Genomic DNA, 27,118 nt, shown 5'->3' with positions numbered 1-27,118 from the left:
TCATTCCCGCATTCACACGTTGCTCTAGACATTGGTCCCCCTTCCCTCCAGGATGGTAAATTCCAGGAGGAGGTCTGCGTGCCCAGAGGTCTAGAACACAGGCTCTAGAGTCAGACTGCTCTGAAGCTGGATCCTGGCATCCTGACCTTAAGCTAATAACCTCTTCATGACTCTAGTTCCCTGCTTGCTAAATGGAACCAATACTTCCTACCTTCCAGGGATCATATGAGCGTTAAGTTAGAGGCATTATGTGCTGACGGATGGGGTGGGCTGTGCTGGGGAGGGGCTGTCTGTCCCCACCTGCAGGCCATAGGGGACATATACACATGGCTCTCACAATAGGCACACACTAATGGACACCCCTACTTTTGAGAGGAACATGCAGTCTGAACCCAGGGTGGATTAAATGGGTTGGGACTTGATCCCTGGAAAGACCCCAGAAGGTGCAGGAGCCAGATACTAGCTTTGCTGAGGACCTCTTCAGAAGCGGAGGAGGCAGGCTAGGTGGTCATTGTCAAGAGATGATGCAGCCTGGACCAGGCCTAGGCGTCATCACCCTGGACCCCCACCAGGATCACCATGTCTAGCTAGGCCCCTGCCGTGACTCTGGTCTCTGCCCTGGTGGTGCCACCTCCCTGACCTTGGAGCGGCCTGGGCCTGGTGCACGTGCATGGCAGCCCCATCTGCTCCCAGGCTGGATTAGGCAGAGTCCGAGGACGTGCTGGGCTGGCAGGCTCAGGGGCGGGGCGGGCACTGGTGCTGGGGTTGCCCTATGCCAGCTCAGGCCTGGGCTGTGGCAAAGCCTTGTATGGCTCTGGCGGAGAGCTCAGCCGGCAGCACCCATTGGCTGGACTGGCACTCCCAGCTGGGGCTGCCCAGCCCCAAACCACGGGTAACCAGAGACGCCGGGAGCAGGTGGATTAGCCTGTCTGCCCACCCGCCCGCCTGCCCGCCCGCCCCAGGGCTGCTCTTTTCCTTTCCTAAAAAGGCAGAGCTGGGCAAGAGAGACGGGCAGTTGAACTCAGGCCTGGGGTAGAGGAGGGACCGGTGGGGGGTGCAGGTGGCTTTGCTGAGGGATCAGGAATCATAGCCCTGACCTTGGGCCAAGCACTTCTCAGCTCTGGATGTCATCTGGAAGGGAAGCAGTAGGCAGTGGGGTCCCCCTGAAGTAGGTGATGCCTGGAAAGGACTGGGGAATATGCATGTTGGGGTTCCCCAGCCCCAACCCAGGTTCCAGGGCTGCTTAGTAGCAAAGAGGCCCAGATTCTCTTTCCATAGGAAGCTAACCACTTCCCAAATGTGGGGACCTGGTTTCAACTCCTGGCCCTGCCACTTACCATGAGGTCCTTGGGAAGACAGTGTCACCATTCTGGCACCCTGACCCTGGGTAAAAAACTCCACTGTGACTCAATTTCCTTGCTTGTTAAATAGGGCTGAAACTTCCTACCTTCCTGCTCTAGAACAGATGCTGAGGTTATAAGGCGTCTCCTCCCAGGGTCTCCTGAGCAGTGCCCATGATGAATCCCAAGCAGCACAGCCCCTTCTGCACCCTCTTCACCTGCTCTGTGTCCTCCACCAGCTCTTCCTTCTTCTCTCCACTCATGCTCATCTCAGGCTGGCCCATCCTATCTACAGTGGCCTGCCCCCCACCACGAGTCTCCAGGACAGAGTGTGGGCTCCACACTCTGAGCCCAGAGGTTCTGAGCCCAGAGAGGACCCAGGCCTAAGGGTGAGGGTAGGATCCCGGAGTCCTGCAGCCCCAGCCCAGACCTGGACTGGGACCCAGACAAAGCCTGGTGAAGGCCTCAGCAGCAGACAGCAGTGGTCACCGCCCTCTGAGGCTGGGGTCAGGGGGACAGGTGAGTGGCCCTGCCACTAAACAGGGTGTGATCTTCGGCTCTCCCCTTCATCTGTAAATGGGAATGTGCACCCTGTCCTAGTCCACTCCAAATGGGAAAGCGCTTCATGAACCTTAGAGAGCAGCCTGGGAGGCCTGCTGGCCAGCGATGTGTGAAGGATCGGCGGGCCTTGGACCTGCTGGCAGACAGTGGAGGAAAGAATTCACAGGCACTTTTCATGCTCTCAGCTACTGGAATCTAGGCCCGGTGTCTGCTGGTCATTCCTTGCACCTGTGGCCTCAGGCACAGGGACTTAAAATGGCTACCAGATGGCCATACTAAGTCAGGAGGATGCTGGAGAGAAGCCCCAGCTGGACCCTGGTGGTCACAGCTGGACAGTCTGAGATTCCAGGCTTCCCTGGAGCCCAAGTGTGAGATGGGAGGAGGCGGGAGGACCTCAGGTTCCCTGAAGGACTACGTGTGAGCCACACAAGGGTTTTCTAGTCCTCATACTGCCCCTACCTAGCTGTGCACCTTCGGCTGCTGGGGGCCCTTTGGAGCTTCTGTTTTCCTCTCTAAAACTGGGGACAGTAACTCTTATCTTGCTGGGTTGTTGTAGGAACTACAAATCAAGTTTGTAAAATGCTGGACACCGGGCCTGGCACATACTATGCTATTTTTCTTCTCCTTCTGGGGCTGTTGAGGGGGTCTACTTCCCCACTGGCCTAGACTGAGACATGCCCCCCACATGATCCAAGGATGTGCTCCCCAGGCACCTGCTCCAACGGTGGCTCTTCATCCCATGATTCTAAAGCCAGCTGCCACGTTTGCTCCCAGGGCCTCTTCTGGACTGTTATTTTTTTCACTCGCTCACTGTAAAAATCCAGCACCTTTGAGGCTACCACTGTCAGGCCCTCCTCCCTCCCATCGCTGACATCTGCTCATCTCCTCTTCCAATTCTGAGAAGTCCTAGCCTTGTACGATTATCATTAGGGCTGTTTCCAATTATTCTCATTTTCCTCCATTAGGCGTGACCATGTGACTTTCTTTAGCCAGCAAAATATGCATGGAAGGGATAGTTGTTTCCACGTAGAAGCATTTACTTGTCAGTGGGAAGCCCCTAGTACTGTACTTGCCTCAGCCCCTGGGGTCATGGAAGCACAGGGAAGGAGCCTCTATCAGTCTAGATCTCTGACTAGGATAAGCATAATTCCCCTACTGACCCACACTGAATGTATAGTGAGGGAAAGAAATACAGGTCTCTTGCATTCAGCCGGAGTGTCTGGGTTGCTAGTTTCTGCTGCATAACAGAACCCATCCTGACAGTTAGGCCCTGACTCACGGCCCGGATCTCCACTTAAGCCCTGCAATCCTCAGCAATGGCCTCACTTGCCACCTGCACAGCCCACTCAGCACCCTGGATGCTCACTTCCTGTCCTCTTCATCTCCAGTGGTGATCTCTTTCATCGCACCTCAGCCACCCACGCCTGTGGCTGACACAGTCTTCATCCAATGAGTTAAGACAGCTCACAACATTTTCTTGTTTTCATCCAAGTGGTCACTTGACCACTGGCCTTTCTCCTTATCAACCAGGCCTGCTTGTTCCTTTCTCAGCACGTGGGCTCAGTGGCTAGTGACCTCACCTCTTCACTTGCCAGTGACTCACCTCCAGTAACTCATTGTCCTTGTGTCCCATGGCCTGGCTAACCCTGGGCCACCTTCCCCATGCCCACAGCCAGCGGCTGAGGACTGCTGGAAAAACCACACCACTGAGCAGACAGAAGGCAGCTGGCACGCGATGCTATGCAGGTGCCTTCCCTGTTGCCCTGGTGGCTTCCTCTTGCTCCCCTCAAAGGTCATTCACACCTATTCAGGTGTCTTTGATCTTTTCACCCTGCAGCTTCCTCAGGTGACTTCACTCTATTTCCCACATACAATCCACCTTCAAGAGTGTCTCCAACTTCCTGTCACCAAACAGATAGGCTGACTTCATCTGCACTTCCTCCCTCCCCTTCTTTTGGGCCACAGGGGAAGAGGAGTCTACATCTGGCTTCTTGTCTCCTCACCAGCCCATCACACACTCGGTTTCCTTTCCCTGCACCCCACGCTCCCCCACGACTGCCCCTGCTCTCCCCTGTCTCTAGCCCAGGCCCCTAGAAGGTGTCTGTGTCTGCTGCCTCCACTTCCCCACCTTGTCCTCACTCTTCAACCACCACCATCCACTGCCACCATTTATTCATTCAACATGCAGCAGCATCTATGAAGGACCCACTAGGCACCAGGAATTGTACTAGTCCAGCTTTCCCAAAAGCCAGCAACAATTAATCCTCTGATTGCTTTGAACGAACAGAACCTCTTAGGCTCTTAGCACTAAACTTCTGGATGGTGTTTACCCTGAGAATCCCCCTTGATCGTCCATCAGGCAATCTAGCCTCTCCTTCTCATGGCTCCCTTCATCCTCCCGACCCTTAGGACTTTTCCAGGAAAGGTCCCCTGGGTGATGCAGACTCACTCTGGATTAGCACCGTCATTCTCTTCCACCACAGCCGTGATGGCTACTGTGATTGAGTAACTGATGATGGCCTCCCCTGCTAGAATGTGAGCTCCTCGTGGTGGATCTGTGTCTGTCTTGCTCACTGTTGTATCAATGACTGCCTCTCATTGGCACTCGGCAAATCATTGCTGAATACAAAAGGTGGGGACTCCGTATCTTTTCCACCCTTGTAACCCCAGAACCCTGTGCAAAGCCTGCTCAGAAACAAATTGTTGAAGGCTTACTATGTTCCAGGCTCTGTTAGCCACCCTGTATATGCCATCTCACTTAATCCGCACACCAGCCCTTATAGATATGGATCATGTCCCTCCACTTTACAGATTAGGAAATAGAGGCACAGAGAGGTTAGGTGAGTTGCCTAAGGTCTCACAGGCAGTAAGTGCTGTGCCTCCCCCACTGCCAACACTCAAGAACCAATTCACTATTCATCTTGTAGTGAGGTGAATGGGGGCCCCCCCGAAAGTTAAGTTTATGTCCTAATGCCTGGAATCTGTGAATGTGGCCTTGTGGAGGCAGGGATTGGAGTGATGAGTGTATAAACCAGGGAAGGCCGAGCATTGTCTGCAGCCACCAGAAGCTAGGAGGGGCATATAATTGATTCTCCTTCAGAGCCTCCAGCAGGAATCAACTTTGCCAACACCTTGACTTTGAAGTTAAGGCTTCCAGAACTGTGAGAGAATACTTTTCTGTTGTTTAAAGCCACCTAGTTTGTGGTGCTTTGTCACCGCAGACTAGGGAACAAATACAGGCCCCAAACCAGATGGTGCTATATCTGGTGCTTCCTCGAGAGGCCTTTCCAGGGTCTGCAAGAGAGTCCTGGGCTGTGTGACTGCAGCCTAGTCACCTCTGCTCTCTTGGCCTGATTGCTGTGAAGCAAAATGAGCACTTGGGATGCCAAGTGTCCTTCCAACTCTGACATCGTGGAACCCTCTAGAAAAACCATGAGCCAGGCAAGCAGGGCTATGTTGGGATTTTCAAATTTATTCCAACATGCTAATTTTTTTTTTGTAAAAAATATCCTCAGGCTGAACACTCAGCCAGAGCTGTAATAAAGGCAATTATTATACTTGTAAAAACTTCTCATTCACAGTACAGATGTAATTTACAACAAAGGTCACACACATCAATACTGAGCATTTTTCCTTTTGTACGTCAGACTCTGTGCTTTAGACCTGCGTGGATTTTTTGTTTTTTTGTTTTTTGTTTTTTTCTTTTGCACTGATATATACCATACCAACATTGCAAGATGCAAGTGTGGAAACTGGAGTTTAAATAAAATTACAGGCAAAACTACCCCATCCCAGTGCGGTTGCTGTACATATCTACAGTACAATTTTTGGAATGTATTGCCATTTAAGAACATAGAAACTTTCTACAGACAATTTCACATACAGAATACATACACCTTTTAGAAAAAAAGGCAAATATTTATCTTACAGAGAGCATTGTATTTTACATTTGCCTGCACATTTCTTTTTTCTGTTTCTTTTCTTTCTTTTTCTTTTTTTACATACTAGATTTAGTAAAGTGACCATAAGTGCCAAAGCGGTTTTCTAATGGAAAGCAGACTGGATTCACAACACAGAAGCAGAATTGGTGGAATAGGCTTTCGGGAACTTTCTTTCCCTGGTCACATGGCAGATCGGTCCCCAAGGACAGGTGCTCAGCCAGGACTTTTGCTTTAAGAAGGATTTGTCTGGAGAAAGGACTAGAGAGAAATCCAGCTCAGATGTATTGCTCATTCCTCTTCAGAAGGACTGGGTGGGAATGGAGCAGGGGCTAGAGGAATCTGGAAGCTAATTCTTTTAGGCTTTTTTCCAACAGAGGGAAGCAGAGGGACTTCTGGGTCTGGAAGTTGGAGCGTATGGAGGCAACAGTGCAGGCAGCTGGCTGCTGTCAGGCTCCTGGAGGGTCGCAGGGATGGCACTGAGATTGCCAAGGGTGAAGGGCATCGTGGAGCGCAGGCCTGGGGGGCAAGGACTCACCAACTGAAGGCAAGGTTTGGCTCTGAAACCTCTACCAGTTGGTTCCTCCCCTACTGCCCACACCTAAGGACCAGGGCTAGTCTGTACCGAGGAATGGCCACCCTGCGCATTTCAACAGAGCACGCAGCAGGCATCTGTGCCAAGTCAGCCACTGCCTCCTCTGCTGCTTCCCTCAACAGGCACAATAACATCACAGGCAAACAGGAAGCTTGGAAGTGACTGGGAGCAGGGCAGAAGACCCAGGGGAGGGTGTGCTTGGGGCACGTCTTTCTCCAAATCATGAAGGTATACCTGTGGGCTGGAGGCTCTGTGCACAGAGGACTGGGACTAGAGTCCGGAGGAGGGGGTTAGAGCTGTGCCCAGTGACATATACCCAGTCTGGTGGCATTGGTTGTGTCCCTCTGGGCACAGCATCAATGTGGAGGCAGCCCTTTGGTGAGATTCTATTTGTGCATTTCCCCCCATCATTTAGAAATAGTCTCCAGTGACTCCTGGCCCCTGTGGCTTCTCTGCCTGAGCCTGACGGGCCCGGTGAATGCCAGGCCTCTGCCCTGCCGGCTGCGCTGTTCATTGCTAGGCTGCCCAGGGAGGAAACCTTGGGTGGGTAGGCTATTTGAGCGCAGGGAGAAAAATGCCCACGAGAGCTGGAAGGCAGGGTGGGGTGGTGTGGTGTGGGGTCCCCCACCAATATCAGGGGCTAGTCCACCAGAGCCCCCAGTCTGCTGCTTTGTAGGTCTGGGGCAGAGAGAGCCTGCCCAGGGAGATTTTTAACCTGGGCTGAAGCAAAGGCCTTTATGCAGCTCCCAGACTTCAGCCCTTGAAGCTTCCAATCCGTGGGCAGTCCCATGGGTTAGGGCTGGAAGGCAAGGGTGGGAAAAGCCCTGGCCTCCTGGGACTCGGAGGAGTCACTTTCTGCCAGGCCACTGTCCAGCAATATGGACGGCGTGGTCCAGGCTGGGCTTGCTGCTGCTTTTGGGAGGATGAGAGCCCTCATCTCTGAGGGAAGCAGTCAGGAGCTGCTGGCTAATCTTGACTCCCCAGAACCCTGGAGCACAGTGGACCCCCAGGGAGGCCCTGCCTTTCGTCTCATTTTTGTTTTAGCTCTGAGTGAGGCAAAGGAGAATGAATGAACAAGGTGGTCTGGCTGCAGGCTGGACTGTGGCTGGTTTGTCTGTCTAGTAGGGACCAAGCCGGGGAAAGGCCACGAATTGGGAGAGGCAAGTACAGCCCCGCACAGGGAACTCACAGAAGGGTCTTAACCCTCCCCACCTAGTGTGTCCTGTACCCAAACAGTTTCAACAACTCAAGAGCCCTGGGGTGGGCACTTGATTCATACAGCCTGGCTGAGGACTGGGGACTGGCCAGGAGGTCCCTGCTCTTTATAGGGTGGCATCAAACCCAGCCGTCATGGGCCACGACCATAGTCCCTGTGCTGCCCTCCTTCGTAGAAAGTAAAGAAAACCAGTTCCGGAACACTGGGGAAAAACTCACTTCTCCCAGTTGGGGCAAACACACTAGAGTTCAAGTTCCATAGTTCAATTTGGGATTTAAATTTCTGGTCCTATTATTTTTCTTACAAAGTAGAGTTTTGCCCCAGGAAATGCAGGGCAGCTTCTTGAAGGTAGAGAGGGGGGTAAGGAAGAGGCACTGGCTTGCACTGATTGCTTTGGAGAATTCCAATGACAGGACAATTCAGAAATCCTCTAGGTCACGAGAATCTGTGGTGGCTGGGCAAAGTATCAAACACCGTCCTCTCTCTCTTTTTAAAAAAGAGGTGTAAGACAGCAAACAGGCCTGGGCCATATCCACCAGCCACAGTTCTGGGTATTTCCTTGGGGTAGTGGAGACAGGGACAGTGTGGGGCAGGGAGAGGGGGAAACAGTCCTGTGGCAAAGTGGTCCTGAAACAGTTCCCTGCAAACCTCGGCTGTGGAGCACTGGAAGAACCCAGCCATGAGTGGAACAGGGTCCCCTGTACCCCAGGGTGAAACAAAACCCAAAACCCAGTCTCAGGAATGACCCCTAAGGCTTGGACCCTGCCACTTCCGCCTTTGTGGGTAGTTTTAGAACAGAGGAGGCAACAGAAGAGTGAGGCCTTGGTCAGGGGCTTGGGAGCCAGGGACGGGCAGTCAGGGCTCCTTTCCCAGCCCAGGGGGCCAGGGTGGGGTGCAGAAGGGAGGTGTTGGGAGTGGGGGTGCGTGGGTGGGGTGGCCTGCCCACCTGTGGTGCCAGGATGGGCCTATGACTCAGACTACCAGAGTATCCAGGGGCCCTTGGGGAGCCAACCTTCCTCCTTCTACCTGCACCTATTATTTTGTGTTGAAATCCTAGGAAAAGTATAATTTTATTTTCTTGCAAAAAAAAAAAAAAAGGAAAAGGTTATTTTTTCTGGGCCTGCCTGCTGGGGCCTGGGTGGGGGTCACCTGCCTCTGTTTGCGCCCCTGTGCCTGGGGACACTGACCTTTCTGCTGGCAGAGACGGGTGGCCACGAGCTGGGCAGGGGGTAAAGTGGCAATAAACAGGAACCTTGATCGCATCTGTACACAGGAGTGCTTCCTTTTACATTTAATTCTATATTGTTTGAAGTTTCCTTTTCCTTTCTCCCTCAGTGCACCCCTTCCCCTCTGCCAGCCTCTGGGGTGGGTGGCTGCCGACCGCAGTGGGGAGGGTCAGGAGGCTCCACCATCAGCCTTTCCCCAAAAGCATAAACTATTCACAGCCTCAGACCCCTCATGGGTTGTTGTTTTTTTTTTTAAATGTGTGTATGTGATTTGTTTTGTTTCTTTTTAAGCAACAAAAGGCGTAGAAAAAGGCACAGGTAACTGCATACATGGGAAGGTACAACAGATGGGGCCGTGAGAGCTCCTGGACGGAGGGACAGATGGGGCTGAGGGAGTGGGATGATTCAAGGAAAGTGGCTGGAAACGTCTGTTGCCGGATACTGGAAGCCAGATGCTGAAGCAGTTGGAGAGAGGCTAAGTGTTGCGGGGGCCCCTGTCCTCAGGCTGATGTGGAGGTGCCCTGGGCTCCCCACTTCCTGAGGGCTTGGGGGAGTCCTGCCTGGTCCTGGGTTCCCCAGAGAGATTCCTCCTCCGGGCTGGGAAGCAGGCAGAGGCCTCCGCCAGGCAGCCCACGGAGCTGCTGCGGTCCAGCGGCGGGGTGGCAGAGGCCTCGGGGTTGGTTGGTGCACGCGGGAACTCCAAGCGGGGGCTCCAGGACTGCGCTGCCCGGCGTCCCTGGGGTGGCCGGGGCAAGGTGTCGGGCGGGGTGCAGGGGCTGTGCGTGGGTGTGGGCTCGGCAGGTGCCTCGGTCCCAGGGGGTGTCCAGTCAGGAGGCCTGCCCGGGCCTCCGCCGGTCCTCTCCCTTTCCTTGGGGTAGTCCCTGCCCTCCAGCTCTGAGGAGAGTGTGAATTTGGAGACCTTAGCCACGGGCGACACGGAGGCTGATGAGCTCTCAGTGGGACTCCAGCGGCCTCGCTCCTGGGCCTCCCGGGCCCCTGTCAGGTCGCTGCCACCCCCGGAGAAGCCACTGACCCAGGCTGCGGTGGGCCCTGGAAGCAGGGTGGGGTGGGCTCCTGGCCGAGCCTGCACCATCTGGATTCCACCGATGGGAATCAAGGGACACGGGGCACGGGTCAAGTGCTGGGAGTGCAGGGGCAGGTGGCTGAAGATGTTCTCCTCTGTCCGGGCCGGGATGTGGCCATGGAAGTCATGGAGGGCGGAGAATGGTCGGGAGGAGAGAGGATGAGCAGGGCTGGGTGAGCAGGAGGGACTTCGGGACTCGGCCTTCTGCTGGGGTCAGAAAACAAGACAAGGTAAGGTGAAGGTTACGTGCTGGGCACATGGGGAGCTGAGGCCTGGAAGTGGGAAGGGGACTTGCCCAAGATCACAGAGCGAGTCCAGAGTCCCGGCTGAGCTGAACCCAGAACCAAGTTCCTGACTCCCTGCCCATGGATGCTGAGCCTGCTGCCATCTCCAGCTCAACAGTGAGCATGAGTATGCTCAGGCCCCATGGTCTCCATGCCTCTGGCCGGCATATCTGTCTTCAGAGGAGGGGACACTTGAGCAACGTGGGGCCCTGTCGTCACCCACGAGCCTGGCCTGTATGTGGGTCTGCTGCCTCTCCTGTTCCTAAATGGTCTTCACCCAGCTTCACCCTTGGACATGAGTTCCCACCTGAGGTTCTTGACCTTCTGCCACCCCCAGGAATTTGAATGTGACCCCAAAATTAAAAATCAAGGATTCCTAGATCAGTGTTCCTCCAGGAGTGACAGGGCTGGGTCATGGCAACATGGGGACAGAGAAGGTGTCGGAAGGTCGTCAGCTGACAATGATGGTGCTGTCAGTTTAGGGGTCATGGCAGCTGAGGGGACAGGGATGGTGACTGTGCTGACAGGGTGGCAGCTGTGGTGTGTTGGTGCAATGGTGACAGTGGTGGTGCTGGCCACAGGGACAGTGCTGATGGTCGACGGGGTGTCTCTGAGGGCACTGGTGACAGTGATATTGGAGATGGTGATGGTTTTGGTTAAGTTCTGCCATCTGCTCAAAGAACACAGGCAGATGGGGATGGGGTGGGGGTGGGGAACTGCATGAGTATTTACACCCACATCCAAGGCTACACCCCTTGCAAGTGACATGATATCGTTTGGATATTTGTCCCTGCCCAAATCTCGTGTTGAATTGTAATCCCCAGTGTTGGAGGTGGGGCCTGGCGGGAGGTGTCTGGGTCATGGGGACTGATACTGTCCTCCAGGTAGTGAGTAAGTTCTTATGAGATCTGGCATTTTGAGTGTGTGGCACCTTCCCCCCAGCTCTCTCTCTTGCTTCCACTCTGCCATGTGAGATGCCTGTTCCCGCTTCACCTTCTGCCATGAGTAAAAGCTGCTTGAGGCCTCCCCAGAAACCAAGCAGATGCTGGCACCACGCTTCCTGTACAGCCTGAAGAACTGTGAGCCTATTCGATCTCTTTTCATTATAAATTACCCAGTCTCAGGAATTTGTTTACAGCAATGCAAGAACGAACTAATACGTGGTAGAACCCAGATCCCATGAACTCCAGAGTCCATGCTCTGTGCTTCTGAGGCTAAAATAAAGTTTAATTAGCCAGCTGATTCAGGGCACCCAGCATGGTGCATGGCACAGTAGGTGCCTAATAAATGTTTGCTAAATTATTGATAACTACTGAGCTGGCAGAGCTGTTTAGTTCCAGGTGTGATACCCAGGAGGGTGTGAACTTGCAACCCCCGCACCCACAGGGGAGAAGTGGCCAGGCCCCAGGGGCAGGAACTCACCCACGGGGAGGCGCAGGTCTCTGGGCTTCTGCTGAGGAGCTTGTGAGGTAGAGGCGCGGGCGGGAAGAGAACCCGCGGGGCCAGCCCCAAGCCTGGGCCATGCTCCCCCGCTGAAGGGCTGCCCGGCCCAGCTAAGGCCCACTTCCCTGGCAGCGCTGACCGTGGTGGTGACTCGGCCTGACCCGGAGACCATCTCCTGGTGGGCGAGTATCTGGGGAGGCCTGGGTCGGTGGCACCCTCGAGTTTGGAGAGCACATGTGCTCGAGGGGGCAGTTCTCTTCCCAGGGGGCGGAGGGTGAAAGGAGACAGCTGAAGTCTTGGAGACCCACAAGGGAGAGGGCCCATACCCCTTCCTGGGTCCACGTGCAGGCCAGGCGGGCTCGGGGCTGAGGCCTGTGGTTCTCGGGCCGGGGAGCATCGCTGGGGAGATGAGTCGTTTTTGGTTAGTGAGTGTTTGAGGGCTATTGGTGGACGGCTGCCTGCTTCTTTGCTTGGGGACCATGGTCTTCTCGGGGACACAGGCTTGGAGCTCAAGGCTGAGCCTGTGTCTTTCTCCACAGAGCCCAGAGGGGCCGGTCCCAGCCGGGGGAGGCCCGGCGTGCTCTGGTTGGACATGGAGCAGCTGCTGGCTGTCAGGCGCTCAGCTTCTGAGACCGAGCTGCCTCCTGTAGCCTGGGTGCCAGAGGCGGGGGCATCTGGGGGCTGAGGGCCTGGGATGGGTGAGGAGTCTGCCCGCAGTGCAGGTGCTGGGCCAGGCGGGGGCGCCTCTGAGGATGGTCTGGACAGCTCGTCCTGGCTCTCCTCCTCATCCTCATCCTCATCTTCGTCCAGGTCTGAGTCTGAGTCCCAGTCCTCCAGGTCTGAAAACTGGTGCTCCTCTACAGCCTCTGAGCCCTCTCGTCCTTCCGAGTCCTGGAACAGGTCGTCACTGGTTCCTGAGGGCAAACAGAGAAGACCCAAGGTCACGGTTGGGCCTTGGCCCCGCTGCCCTCACGGCTGCTCCTCTCTGAGCCCCAGTTTCCTTGCCTGCTGACTGGGCAAAATAGCCATGGCAAGGGCACAAGATTGTGGGGACAACCACGAAACGTAACAGATACGGGAGCGCTTTGTAAATAACAATAGTGAACAATAATTCCTTTATGCCTAGAATGTGCAATGTTCAGTTCTGAGAGCTTTAGGTAAATTTATTCATTTAGACCTCAAAGAATCCTGTGAAGCTGGTACTGTTCTCATCTTCATGTTACAGATGAGGAAACTGAGGTAAGAGAGAGTAATTAACTTGCCCATGGAAGACAGTAGTAGGGCTGGGATTGAGCCACAGCAAAGAAGACAGTCTTTGTTTCACTAGCATCTCAGTGCTGGCTTCGCCACGGGCAAGTTACCCCACCTTGCTCTGCTTGGTCTCCCCCTTTGTCGAATGAATGTGATGGTCTCACCTCACCAGGTTTTCTAGGAGGAGTAAAATGAAGACATGGCACATATCGAGGGCTTAAAAATAATTATAGCTGCCATATTAACACATTCATGATGAAATCTATTATTCCAGGACACAGCAGTCACACTGGCTGATCCAGCAGCACAGAGCCATCCGTGGTCAGTGTAAACACACATCTGCCATGGTGACCAGGCTCCCGGTGGCTGTCACAATGGCATCTGGCAGGTGGTGGCCTCTGGCCTCTGTGGGCGGCTTGACTAAACTGGCCTCAGGCTGCAGAGCAGGTCCCCATCCCAGCCATGCTCTTATCTGAGGAGCCACTGCCCTTTTGAAGTCCAGGCTGCCTCTAGCCTCAGGGCCCTCCCATTGTCTGCCAGCCCCAGCTCCACCCCATAGTTTTTGACCTACATCCAGCTGAATGCCCACTTTTGTCCACTTTGAACATCTGACTGCTGCATGTTGAGAGACGTGGAAGCAATTGTTCACACGAGTAAACAAACAACAAAACTGTGATACTTGTTTCAGATATTGTTGGACATTTAGGTCACTTGCACTCCTTAAACAGACTACAAGAATAATAACAGAATTATTGAATAGAGTCTAAAAGTGGGGGTTAGGACTCTGAAATACTAGCCTCCTGGTCTGATTCCTCTGGGAGGGCCCCAACCAGCCGGGTCACCTCTAACATGTCAGGAGTCTAGTTTGGGCATCTCTGAAATGGACAGCAATCCCGATGCTGGGAAGAACTCCGCTAACATCTGGCCTCCTCGCTGGCCCATTGCTAGACCATCGGAACCTGTTTCTGGTCTGCAGAATGAGGCTGCTGTCAGGTGGGCTGAGCCAGCCAGCCAGCCCCATCACTCACACATGTCAGTACTGCACCCACCACTGACCAGGAGGGCTGGCACAGAAGCTGACTCAGGCCGCTGGGGCAGCCAGGCTTTGGCTCTCCACCATGTCCAGCTGCCCTGAGGCCAGAAAGCCCGGAACTAGCACTTCCAAGTCACTCAATATGCAGCAGTCAGATGTCCAAAGTGGACAAAAGTGGGCATTCAGCCGGATGTAGGTCAAAGCTATGGGGTGGAGCTAGGGCTGGCAGGCAAAGGGAGGGCCCTGAGGCTAGAGGCAGGGTGATGAGATCAGAGGAGGAATGAAGGATTAGGATAAGAGCAGGACTGGGGATGGGGGTGAACTTTGCAGTTATGCCCCAGGCATTTACTTTCCTTGCCTAGGACTTTGGCAGGGGCCTACTTCATCACCCGTTCACCTGGCCCTGCCCCTCATTTACATACAGCAAAATCCAGGCACAGATGACCCCGTGAGAGCTGGTGGCTGAGTCAGAACTAAGGTTTACAGCCCTTGCATTGTTATGCTGACAGTTTAAAAATGATGTGCTGCACTAAGAAGCAGGGAGTGGTCGGGTTTGAAACTCAGCATCACCACTTCCTTGCTGTGTGACGTTGGATACTTTACTTTCTCTGTGTCTGGTTTCCTCATCTGTAAACTGGGTAGCAATAAAAGCACTCTAGGAAGTTGTTGAGAGGACTGTGAGGGTCTGGCACACAGTAAGTACCCAATAAACTTCAGCTCCTGTCATCCCTGTCCCCCCAGTCTCAGCAGGCAGGTAGCTGGGGTGGGACTGTCAGCATTTTGCAGACGAAGGTCACAGGGGTAGTGTTAGGAGTGAAGGAGAGTCAGGACCAGCGTCTCCTGATGTCCAGCAGGGAGGGCTCATAAAGACCCTTTTTACTAATGTGGAAGTTGAGACCCAGTGGGGATAATGGCCCGTCCTGGGCACTCAGTGCATGAATGCTGGAAGCCAAGAGTCCCCTGCCCAGCTCGAGGCTGGCCGGGCCCTCCACATCTGCGTTCCTGCAAGGCACTGGGGAATGCCTCTGTCTGGGCGGCCCCTTCCCAGGGCCCTTGCTGGAGCGGCCCCGCCCCTGCTGGGATCCGCGCCAACGCTCCACAAATGAGAGTGCTTGAGCGCGCGGCGGGCGCCGCTGGGAGAGGCCACGCGGTGGCGCTGGCGCCCAGCCTGGCCAGCACCGTGGGCAGAGACGGGGCGCCTCGCTCCTTCCAGGCAGTCCCCCCACGCGCCACCTCCCGTTCCACAGACACGAACTCATGCCGCTCCCCCCTGCATCTGTCTCGTCGCGGGAAGTGGAAACTCCATCCTTCAGTCTCTTGGGCTGTAAACCCTGGAGTCCTCCTTGGCTCCTTTTCGTCCTCCCCCCTCCCTTCTGCCCCATATGGGGTCAGCTAGGCCTGTGGGCTCTCCCTCCAGAGCCCACCCAGAATCCCGCCGCTTTTCCACCTCCTGAGCACATCCGGCCTCCCCGCGCCCCCGGCACAGGCCAGAGGACGCCCTGCCTCTCTCCTCCGCTCCAGGGCACCCCCGGTGCCCTTCAGCCTTCAGGCTCCAGGTCTCTCTGAACCGGCTGCCACCGCGCCCAGCGGGCTCCAGCACTAGGGGACCCCGCACCTGTTGCTCCCTCTGTAGGAGAGCTCCTCCCTGACCCCACGAGGCTCCTGACTCCGGTTTCTTCCGGTGGGGGTTCTCTGCTCACACCGCTCTGTCTAGCACAGCGGCCCTCCCCACGCGCCCCAGCCCTCACTTGGCTCTTCTGCTTTCTCTTTGGCTTCACAGGGAAGGCCCTTGCTCTACTCCACCTTCGTTCCTTGCCCAGCTCCCCTGCCATGCCGACTGCCTGAGGACAGGAGCTGTTTTATTTACTGCGGAACCTCCAGCACCCCGAATAGAGCCAGGCACAGAGATTGTGCCCAGTAATTACTTCTGGAATGAATGCATGGATTTCTTCCTCAGAAAAGTGGCTCTGAGCATCCCCCTTCACTCCACTGGGAAAATGAGGCTGGGGCAGGGCAGGGACCTCAGGGGAGGGCTCTGGCTTAGGCTCAGGCTGCCCTGGTTCAGCCCACCAGGCAGCGGAGTGGCATGCAGCCAGGGTTTTTGTGTGACCTTGGGCTATTTTTACCTGTCTGAGCTTTGACTTCCCTGACTTAACATGTGTGACGCAAGTTTCTGCCACCTGTTTTGAGGACTCAATGAGACAACATGTGTATGTGGCCCAGTGTATCCTTGTCAAGCACAGTGAACCCACATTCTAGCTTTGGGGTGAACAGCCCCAAGTTCACTGTGTTCTACTCTATAAAAATGACTTATTCCACCTAAAAGGAAATATGACTTAACTCTTTTTTGTAAGACTACAGATACTCCCCAAATTGGAAAAACAAAAATGAAACAAGACACACAGTGTGTGCATACACACTCCTCTCTGTCACACTCTAAGTCCTGGGGCTGATTTCAGGGAATCAGTATGCTTCCTGCTTTGCTTGGTGCTGGAGAAATGGCTCCAGCCTCCTCCTGTTGAAGGGACTGCCGTCCACCACCAAAGCCCTTCTGGCCACCTGTCTGACTGCTAAGGCCTGACAGTGCCCAGCCAGACCCACTGGCTTCCAATCCTCTGCCCTGTCTTCTCAGAGACTGACTCTAAGATGCCTCCTGGGGATTGACCACCATGGCCGGGGTGTGTATGAGGATGGGGCTGGGAGGTGACAAGCAGCTGTCAGGTCTGCTTTGGGCTTTTGTGAAACTCTCCTAGCTCCAAAAGGCCCATGTGTCAGGCCCATGCCGGAGTGTGTAGGCAGGAGTGTGGGTGTGGAGCTTTGGAGAGTATGTGTCCCACAGTGTCACTGTGAGGGGTTGCTGGGATAATTCAGGGCATGCATTTAGAACCTGCCCGACACATAGTGGGCACTCAACGTTGACTGTAAATTCTCTTGTGTGCATTTATTCAGTAAACATTCACTGAGCACCCATGGGTGCCAGGTGCTCCACCTGCATGATAGATGGTAATGCATGATAGCTAGGGCTGCACAGCATATCCTATCAGCATGTGGGGAGGCGGCTCGATCATTCAGGGAATTTAACCTTGTCTCTGAGAGTTGGGAGAACTGAAGGTGAAGGCATGGGAGGGAGAGAGGGGATGAGGAGGAATGGAGCAAAGCAGACAGAAAGGAAGCAGGGAAGGCAAGGAGTTAAGGTGGAGGAGGATGGGGAAAGCGGACGAGGGGAAAGGGGACGGAGGAGGTTGGCAATTGTTACCTTCTTCGGCTTCCAGCTCCTCCAGCACCCCTGTCTCTTGGCACTTTTTGCTGTGGGCCTTCGACTTCATGTGCTTAGTCAGATTCCCTAGAAAGAAATGAGAATACTTAGGCTCTGCTGTGGGGCAGGAGGCCAGGGTGGGCCCAGGAGTCATGGAGGTAGCACCTGGCCGGCAGGCCATGGTTTCCAGGTCAGTCAAGGCCCTGCCAGCTGCAGAGGCTGGGCAGGAGCTGGGGCATCCCTCTGCCCTGGTGCTCAGGCCAAGATGTGTAGCCACAGCTGCTGTTAGGGCAATGCACAGGAGCTAGGTAGGGGGGGTGGGGGGAGGGCCAGGGGCTGCGAGGGGACAGAGAGTATAATGAGGAAGTGAGATGCTGGTTAGAAAACAAACAAAAAAAGAAAATAAAAGACAACTCAAGTGCAATAGGTTTCTTTCTTTTTTTTTTTTTTTTGCTTCTGATTTAAGTCTGGCCCTAGTAGCTGGTGACGCTCATCAGGCAGCACTATTGGCCATCTCAAGTATGGGATGACATGGGAGGCTCCCATTGACCGGCGTGGTGGGTGAGGACTAAGCATGCCCTTCTGGCTGAGGACACTTCTAGGGCAGCCCACAGGGCAGAATTCTAGTGTAGGTAGAGAAACCAGGGCAAATTCAATATTACGCATGGCGAGAGGGCAGAAGGTGAGAGTAGGGAAGTCTACTGGCCAGGGATTCAGGAGCCACAGGACTGGGGACCCAAGCTTGATTTTCATAGAGAAGTCCCATTTCTGGGCCTTCAGTTTCCCCAGGCCAATCTACAGTGCAGACGCAGGACCAGGGTGGTCAGGGAAGGCCCGGGCAAGGCCTCTGTCCTGCTCCATGCCTACAAAGCCCTCAGAGGGGAGGCTGACTTTGCCCCAAGTTGTAGGTCCAGCCCACAAGCTGCAGAGCAGAGACAGCAGCTCTGGGAATCAGGGAACAGTAACAACAGCTTCAGTTCCCCAGCAGGTGCACAGCATTTCACAGGCCACACAGCTGGGTGGACAGGAGGGTTCTAGGAAGGACAGGCAGAGCATCCCAGCCTGCCCCAGAAGAACACAGGCCAGATGCCTCAGGATATTGCTTTGGGCCCAGCAGCTACTCCCGAACTACGAGGTGCTCACTGTTGCCCTGGGGATGGCTGTATTTCCATATGGTCATTAACATCATAAGTCATAAGTGCCCTGAATCAGGTACTCTGTCCCATTAGTCTAATTAATTGGTAAGTTTGAATGGATGGATGGAGGAGAGAAGAATGGAAAGAGGTAAGCCTCCTGGAGTGGATGAATAGAGTGATTGGTGGGTGGATAGATAAAGTGGATAAAGGAAATACAAAGAGAATGAAGAACAGGAAGAGGATAGACAGAGGGGTGGAACTCTAGCTGAGCAGATAAGGAGATGAATAGGCAGACAGAGGATAGGTGAGTCGATGAAAATAAATGGAAGGATAGATGGAGAATGGGTCAATAAACAGGTGGGATGATGGAGAGCTGGATGGGAGGACGGAGACATGGATGAATGGAAGAATGGCTGGTTGGATGGATGAAGGGACACATGCACTTTTACATGCATAGGAGTACAGATAGGAGGATGAAAGAATGGGAAGTTGGATGGGTGGGAGGACAAATGGGAGAATGGTAGGAACAGATAGGAGGAGAAGATAAATGAACAGGAAAACTATTAGATGAGATGGATGGTTAGGTGACCAGGGAGAGGGCCCACAGATGAACCAAAGGGTGCTTCTTAATCATTCCTAGATTTAGAAGAAATCTTTAGGGTTTTGCTAAGAGGTTAATGGGGGAACCTTAAGCTGGGATTCCCAGAGGTGTTCAAGTCAAGGGCACCAGGGATGGGAGGGGAGCTGCTTCCTTTCCTTGTTCTTCACCTTGGTCCTGGTTCATGACTCTATCCTTCCTGATTTGGGTTTTCCTCCTATAACTGGAAATAAACCTACATGTTCTACTCCTGGCAATAGTGGGAGCAAAGCCATAATTCCAGAGTCATCTTGTAGCCAGAGGGCCCTCAGAGGGTCCTCAGAGGTCCCTGTCCAACCTAGCGGACTCTGCCCTCACTGTCATGAGAAGGCAAAGCCAGAGTAGGACAGTCAAGAGGTGGGAAAAGGCAGCTGGGGTCTTCTGTGGATCAGAGATATCCACTGTCCTAAGGTCCTGGATCCATGCCCACCCTACCCTGACTAACCCAGACCACAGAGCACAGCAGACACTGCTCATTCTGGCTATTACCTCATTTGTCGCACCTGCTCTGCCTGGAAGGTTTAGGTCTCTAATGAACCAAGCTAGATGCTGGGCACACAATGGGTACACAATAGCCACGTATGAGAAATGCCCTTCTCATTGCAGGAGGAAAATGTTGGAAGGAACTTCAAAGTCCATGTAATTCAACCCCCACCAGGCTGAGATTCTCCCTGCTTCTGATCTAACTCTGGGCCCAGGTGCTGATGGCACCATTAGACAAGATCACTGGCTGTCTCGGACGCTGGCAGGGCTGCTTGAGCCATCACAGCGAATCAGGTGGCCACAGCCACAGTGCTGTTGGTGCTGAGTTCCATTCAGACTCAGTTCTCTAGACTCTGGGGGCCTTTCCCACTCCATGTGGAGGCAGAGTGGAACCTAGATGGAACCTGGCAGCCTTGGGTTTGACTGTGGGCTCTGCAGCTTGCTAGCTGTGGGCTCTTGGGCAAGTTCCTTAACCTTCTGAGCCCCGGTTTCTGCAACTGTGAAGTAATACCTACCTCGTGGGGATGTGGGAGGACTTGATGAGGTGACACATGTAGAATGGCAGCAGAGTGTGCCTGGCAGAGAGCAGACCCCTGTCCCCATGCCAGTCACTCTACTGAACAGCTGGGGGCTCTGCCACGCACCATGCTGGGTGTGGAGGAAGAGATGCTAAGATGATGCTTATGGTGAAATGGTTTTACCTTTCTCAGGAGAAGGCACCAGGGAGCCCCTCAAAGGGCTGTCTCTCCTCTGCCCCCAACCCCGGGGGTGCAGGGAGGAGTCAGGATCGGAGGTGACTTTGCGGGTCCAGGAGTGGACACTGGATGGGCAGCCCTGAGTGCTGTCTGGGTCCCTCTGTGACTTCCCTCTCCAGGTCCGTCTCCTCTGTGAAAGGGGAAGGCGGGGCACATGGCTGCAGGTGCAGCCTGAACACCACTTCCCTGTTGAGGGCCAGGGCCTCGGCTTGTCAGGCAGAGCCATAGTTTCTCAGTCATCCCAGACCCCACCAAAGCCTGACAGGCCTGGAATGAAGAGCAAAGGCAAGTGAGAGGGAAGGCGATGGGTGGGGGAGAGGCAGAACCTCCGATAAAAGGGCATCCACCACCAACCCTGCCTGCCTCATTCGGCTTTGACCAACCGCTCTGTCCCTGCCCCTGCCGGCCTGGCAGACCTGAGGCCATCTCTGTCCCCCGAGGCGATCGGTGCAAGCGCCTGGACATGGCACAGCCATCTGCCGGCCTCTGGGAACCATCTGAGAAGAGGAAGTGGGACCCCCCTAGCCGCCACAGGGCCACCCACCGGCCTCCCCAGCCCCACCTACTGACGCGTTCCTTAGCCAGTTTCCAGAGGCCTGAGCTGCTGCCACGACGTCTGACACAAGAGACGAGACACACACGGCAGACAGAGACAGACAGGCAGGCAGGAGGGGCTCCCCAGGCCCTAGGGTAGCTGGGTGGTAGGGCTGGGAGGGCCGCCCGGGGCAGGCCTGGAGGTGGCCCGATGGGGAGGTGCACAGCCCCAGAGAGAAGAGGCCTGTGTTGTCTGAGCTGATGGCTTACGGGACCCAGCACTCCACAAAGACACCTGGCCCCAGAAACAGACAGGAGCTCCAGCGTCCTGCTCTCCCTTCACCCCCATACTGCAGAGAGAGCGAACAGGGAGCCTTCCCTGCTTCGATTGCCACCATCCCAACCTGGCCTTCCCTCTGTTAGTCAAACAGTTTCAGATTCCACCATTTCCCATCTGCTTCCTGCGTTGTTTCTGGAAGGTTCTAGTCTTCTAGAAGCCCCTGTGAACAGTTGAGGAAGAGCTCAGGGCACTGCCTGATCACTGGTTGAGAGCACGGCCTCATGGGCCTGGCCTTCGGGACAGCAGGGGCAGCCTTCCCTCGGGGGATGCTCTATACCCCTGGAAATGTGGAGGGCCTACCGCCCCTCTGTTCAGATTATGCACTCTGGACCCTCCAAGGCCCTCCAGGGCCCCGGCTCTGTGCTGGCTCACAGAGACCCAGGAAGGGACTGCAGACAGGCTCAGTGTGGCTTCCAATGAAGGCATCTCCTAGAAAGTAGGGGCTCTTGCTAGGGACCCAAGGCAAAGGGAATCGAGTGGGCCCCCTGCAGGAAACTGCTTGGGCTGGAAACTTCCAGTCTCACGCAGCAGAGTGATGGTTTCCTGAGGCGATGGGCAGCCCGGGCTGCGTGTGGAGCGCAGGTGTGCTCTGCATGGCCCTGGGCTGGGAGCTCTCAGGGCTCCTCAGGCTGAGGACAGTGTGGTCCCCTGGACACAGGCCATTCCAAGTGCAGCTTTTTGCCACCCACCCCAGGGAAGGGAGACAACTAACTGCTCAGAGAAAGGAAGACGACGGGATGATGCCCTGGAGCTCGGGTCCTGTGTTCTAGTTGCAGCTCCAGCATTAACAGCTATTCTGCTTTCTGGGATCACTTTCTTCACCTTCAAGGGGACTTGGGTGAGAAGTTTTCTGCTTTTAGAGTTGAAGACCGTCCATTGAATTGTCAGTCAGTTATCTCCATCTTACTCTTCCATAAAATCTCAACTGGCTGCAGAAGGCCAGAGGAAGTGCGGTTGGAGGACGTGTCAGGGACAGCCCATGTCCAGGGCGACGCATGCTGGGCAGGGCTCCAGGGATGGAAGACACTTTCGAAGCACCCATGGGGTGGGTGAGGAGTCCTGGGCCTATCTGTCCTCTCTGGGCAACCTTTGGGACGTTGTTTATGAGACACTAAGAGAGAAGAGGATCAGGGAAAGGCAGTGGGAGGGCAGGCACCTCTGTTTAAACCAAAACCTTGGCAGGAAAATTCGAGTTCAACTTGCAGATGATGGCGAGGGGACAGAGCAGGGCAGGGGTTCAGTTAATGGTGTCAGGAGACCAGAAACGGGAACACAGTCAGAGAAGAGGCCACTGTCCCAGGGGATGTGATAAACTGGTGCCTGACCTGGTTTAGAGAGAATGGAAGGGGCTAGGCAGCAAGAGCACAGAGGAAGTGAAGAGGGGTAGGGACCCTGCTGGGTCCCCTCCAGAACAGCGGCCCAGCCTCGCTCGCCGGGAGCAACTTTGCCAACAGAAGAAAGGTCAACAGGTGGCACAGCTGAAGGATGCCCTTGAGTTTCACCCCCTGAGAAACCGCGGGGCTCCCAGAAGCCCCCAACTGGCTCAAAGGAGAAGACAGGATCCTGATGTCCAAACCCTGACCCAGGAATCTAGAAAGCTCAAAAGGCTGAAGACACCAGGGTGCCGAGAGCCCTGGGTCTCCCTCCAAGGCACTTCAGTCTGCAATGACCAAGCTGCCAGGACCTTCCCTGCCTATCCTGCAGGAGGAGAGTGTGATCCAAGAATCCCATGGACTCAGTTCCTTTGTCCATACCAGGGGCCTGGCCTGGGTGGCCGTGGCAGGCCAGGCCGTGCCCATCACCCATCGCAGCTCTCTGGGATGCACGCCTTTCACAGCAGGCCCCTCCTTTCACCAGTGACTGCCAGAGCCTATCCTGACCCTGATGTGGGGTGTGGCCGGGGCAGGGGTGACAGGGCTGCCAGTCTGGGAGTCGGGGGCCGGCCCTGTGCTGAGACGTGCAGAGAAGCTGGGTGGATCAGGGACAGGGTGGGAGTGGAGAGGTGGGTGGAGGTCGGTGCACTCTGGCATGAGAAGTGAGCATGCGAGTGTGTTAAGCAGCTGGGAGTGGAATGGATTTCCAAATGCAAGAATGGCAGTGACGAGCATGGATGCTGGAGTGCCTCAGATCAGTGGATAAACGGCTCAGGAGACATGCAGAAGGGAGGGGAGATGAGAGAAGATGCAAAACCAGGAACGGTGAGCAAGAGTGCTGCACCAGGCTGGACAGGCCAGGGCCAGGCAGCCACAGGTGTAGGGGCTGTGTGCGTGTTCCAGGAGGATGGCTGGGGGCAGCCATGGGGAGCCACAGGCCAGTCTGGAGCCAGCTGCCCTGCCACTGGGCACCAAGCTGGGTGGGAATCCAGGAAATGGAGCTGCTCCAGGCCCCCTGCAAAGAGGTCTGGGCACCTGAACTCTGTGCTGGGACTCCCAGAGGGGAGCTGCCTGCAGCGGGCAGGGGCAGTGCCCCAGCTGACTCTCTCTTACCTTTGGTTTTAAAAGCAAAGTGACAGTGCTTGCACACATAGGGCCGGACGTCAGTGTGGGTGCGGATGTGTTTCTTCAGCATGCTGGGCTTCTTGCAGCGAATTCCACACTCCTCACAAACATATTTCCCTCGGCCGCGGCCTCGCACATATACATACTCTTCGTTTGATTTGTACCTATGAGCAACAGGCGTCATAGTAAAGGGAAAAAAAAGAAGAGGCAGATTCCCACCTCAGAAGATGCACGCGCTTCCTAGCTTCATCCAGCCCGTTACAGACGCAAGGAATGGAGGTCACGGAACCAGAGAGGACCATGGGAGTGGGAGGAACTGAGTTACCCTGGGGATCCACCATGGACCCCTGCGCCCCTCCCCCTCAGACGGGGGGAGCTGCACTATTCTTCCTCCCCCAGAGGCAGCAGACACTGGTGCGTCCCACCGAGAGGATGTGGAGCTGCAGGGTGCCAGACAGCCTCCTTGGCAGAGCCAGCCCAGCTACAGCTTCACCCACAAAGAACAGCCACCGCAGGCCACCTGAGTCCTAGAGAGGGAATGATGATGATAAAACAACAGCAGCAGCTCGGGCAGCCGCCATTCACCAAAGGCTCACTCTGCCAGGCACTTTACCCAAATCAAAGCACAACCACCTCACCATGGAAAGCCCGTGAGACCCCGAGGCTTAGAGACAGTGAGAGACTCGTCCAAGATCCCATAGCCAGAAGGTGCCAGAACCAGGCTCTGAAAGTGCCTTCCCCAAAGCCTGTCCAACCTGCCAGGAAGCCGCCCTGACGTTCACGGGAGGAGAAGGAACAGGGACCACCATTGCTTCCCTGGCTTCAGAGTTTGGAATGAGGAGTTCTGAGCTCTCTCCCTCACCTGCACCTCAGTCTGCACGCTCTGCAGGCTGCAGGGTCCCAGCCACCTGCCACATCGCTTGGGGTTCTATCTGGAAGTGCCACCAGCTTTCAGGAGCTGCCCCTGAAGCATGAATCAGAATGCTCTTATTTCCACTTAGAAGGAAACCCACGAGTCCCACATGCGCAACAGGATCACGATGAAGCCATCTTATTGTTCTAACGCTATACATGTGCAAGTCTCAGATGCGGTGGGGAGGGTGGCAGGGGGTGCGCCAGGAGAGGGGACCCTGGCATACTTCCAGGAGGAGCCTTCTGACTCGTGAAGCCTGAGAGGCCACTGGCAAGGCACATGGAGGAGGCATGGCCTCTCAGCCTGTGGAGCGCACCTTCCAATGCCAGCCAGAGCTGCCCGTGCCCTACTCACTCTGCACCACCTGCCCCAACCAGGTCCAGCACAGAGGGGCAGGAGGTGGCTGGGAGGAGGTGAGCCAGGGACAGTGGTGGGGGCTCCACCCTGCTCCAATGGGGCCGTCAGCTTACAGCTGAAAGGACGTCGGAAGGAAGGGCTTGGAAGAGGGGACTTAAGGGAGACAGCCTGCTGGCAGCAACGGAACCACCACCACCACAGCCCTGCCCTCACACTCGCCCTCACACCCGACACTCACCCTCACATTCATACATGCTAACACCCCCACACTCACACGCTCACCCTCACATGCTCACCCTCCACACACATGCTCACACCCCACACCCCCTCACAACCCCCACACTCACACCCCACACTCATACTCCACACCCCATCTTCACACTTACACTGACACCCCTACCCTCACACAGCCGACTCTCCTCCCCACACCCCTACCCTCCACACCCCCCGCCCTCACACATGCTCGCGTCCCCACCTTCATACACGTACATACACTTACTTCACTCACCCCACACCCCCCACACCCTCACACTCACACCCCTACACACTCCCACAACCAGACATTTGCGCCTCTGCTTGAATACTCATATACCCCATATTCACACATCCACACACCGCCACCCTCACCCATCCACACATTCACAACCCCAGACTCACTTCCACATCCCCACACACTCACACACGCACACCCCACAATCACACCCCCCACATTCACAGTCACACATCCTCACACTCCCACTCACACCCATGCATACTCCCACAATCACACCCGCACACCCACACACACACGGACATGCACCACCCCCCCACCCTCACACAGTCACACACGCTCACACCCATGAACACACACCACACACTTAAACTCACTTGCACACTCAGACCTCCACGCTCATGTCACACACTCTCCTGGCACACTCACCCTCACCTCACACATGGACTGCTGTTCACTAGTACAGGTGGGCTCTGTTTTTTTTTTTTTTTTAATCACCTCAGATTTGGCCAACTGATGCCGTCAAGGAGTCTACAACTGCCCCTTCTCCACCGTGGCTGCCCTGACCAGCCAGTTTTTGCCGCGTCCCCAGTGGGGGCCACCTTACTGCGGGATCCAGGACACGCGCCACCTTGCGTCCGAGAGGAGGAACTGAAGGCTGTGGCAGCGGTGCGCAGAAATGACTCGTTTCTCTTAGGAAGGGCACTCTGTGGCCAAGCACGAGGCACCTGCCTCCAAGTGACAGCGGCTCATCCTCATGTAGCAGATCTCCAGGACCAAAACCAGTTGCTCACACCTGGATCTTAATTCCCATGTCCTTCCAGGCCCCTGGGACCTGGTGGCTGGGGAAGATGGCTGAGATGGGGCCCCCTTTCCCAGCTAGGAGAAGACAGAGTGAGGACGGCTTGGTCTCCCCTTTGCACTGGAGGTCCCGCCACCTCATGGACACTAGCCTCCACCTGGCCCTGCTCGTCGGGTCCATGGCACTTGCTCCCCTCCTGCCAACACCCACAATGGTGTCCTCAGCCTAGCCTTCACCCTGCTGATCCCCACACAGCACAGCCACTCTGATGTCTACCGTGCCTGTGTGCCAGCCAACCTAGAAGCAGGTGCCAGGGTCCGTCTGCCCCAGCTGCTCTCAGACCCCTTCATTTCCTCCTCCACATCAAGCTTAAATGGTACCTGGTCTTTCCAAATGGAGACAGAGAGAGAGAGTGATAGGAAGGGAAAGAGGGAGAGAGAGGACTCTGAGCCTTCAAGGGTGGTGCCTTGACTTGGGGTGGGGTATACACAACCACGTGCAGCACCTTGTCACATCAGGGAGGGAGTACAGCCTGCTGCGGATCATGAGAGAGGAGCCTGGGTTGGGTGAGGCCAGGGATGATAGGAGAGATGGAGGACAGGAGAGATGGAGGACGGGAGAGAAGGGAGGACAGGAGAGAAGGGAGGTCAGGAGAGATGGAGGACAGGAGAAATGGAGGATAGGGAGATGGAGGACAGGAGAGAAGGGAGGTCAGGAGAGATGGAGGACAGGAGAAATGGAGGATAGGGGAGATGGAGGACAGGAGAGATGGAGGACAGGAGGGATGGAGGACAGGAGAGATGGAGGACAGGAGAGAAGGGAGGACAGGAGAGATGGAGGACAGGAGGGATGGAGGACAGGAGGGATGGAGGACAGGAGAGATGGAGGTCAGGAGAGATGGAGGACAGGAGAGAAGGGAGGACAGGAGAGAAGGGAGGACAGGAGA

General features: G+C 55.3%; 1 protein-coding gene across 2 annotated transcripts in view; it reads right to left on the bottom strand.

Annotated features, from left to right (window-relative positions):
* Positions 1 to 5,353: 5,353 nt before the first annotated feature.
* HIVEP3 (HIVEP zinc finger 3) overlaps positions 5,354 to 27,118 on the bottom strand; it is a 413,652-nt gene continuing 391,887 nt past the window's right edge. For both annotated transcript variants that reach the window (XM_023221309.3, XM_023221310.2), the window contains 4 exons: positions 23,599 to 23,774; positions 17,228 to 17,314; positions 11,667 to 12,601; positions 5,354 to 10,167 (listed from right to left, as the gene is read on the bottom strand). In XM_023221309.3, coding sequence (XP_023077077.2) covers positions 9,352 to 10,167; positions 11,667 to 12,601; positions 17,228 to 17,314; positions 23,599 to 23,774 — 2,014 coding nt within the window. In that variant the 3' untranslated portion in view covers positions 5,354 to 9,351. The remainder of the gene's footprint in view (positions 10,168 to 11,666; positions 12,602 to 17,227; positions 17,315 to 23,598; positions 23,775 to 27,118) is intronic.

The sequence above is a fragment of the Piliocolobus tephrosceles genome, chromosome 1 (assembly GCF_002776525.5).
Source record: "Piliocolobus tephrosceles isolate RC106 chromosome 1, ASM277652v3, whole genome shotgun sequence".
Taxonomy (NCBI): Eukaryota; Metazoa; Chordata; class Mammalia; order Primates; family Cercopithecidae; genus Piliocolobus; species Piliocolobus tephrosceles.
This window is presented reverse-complemented; position numbering and strand designations above follow the sequence as displayed.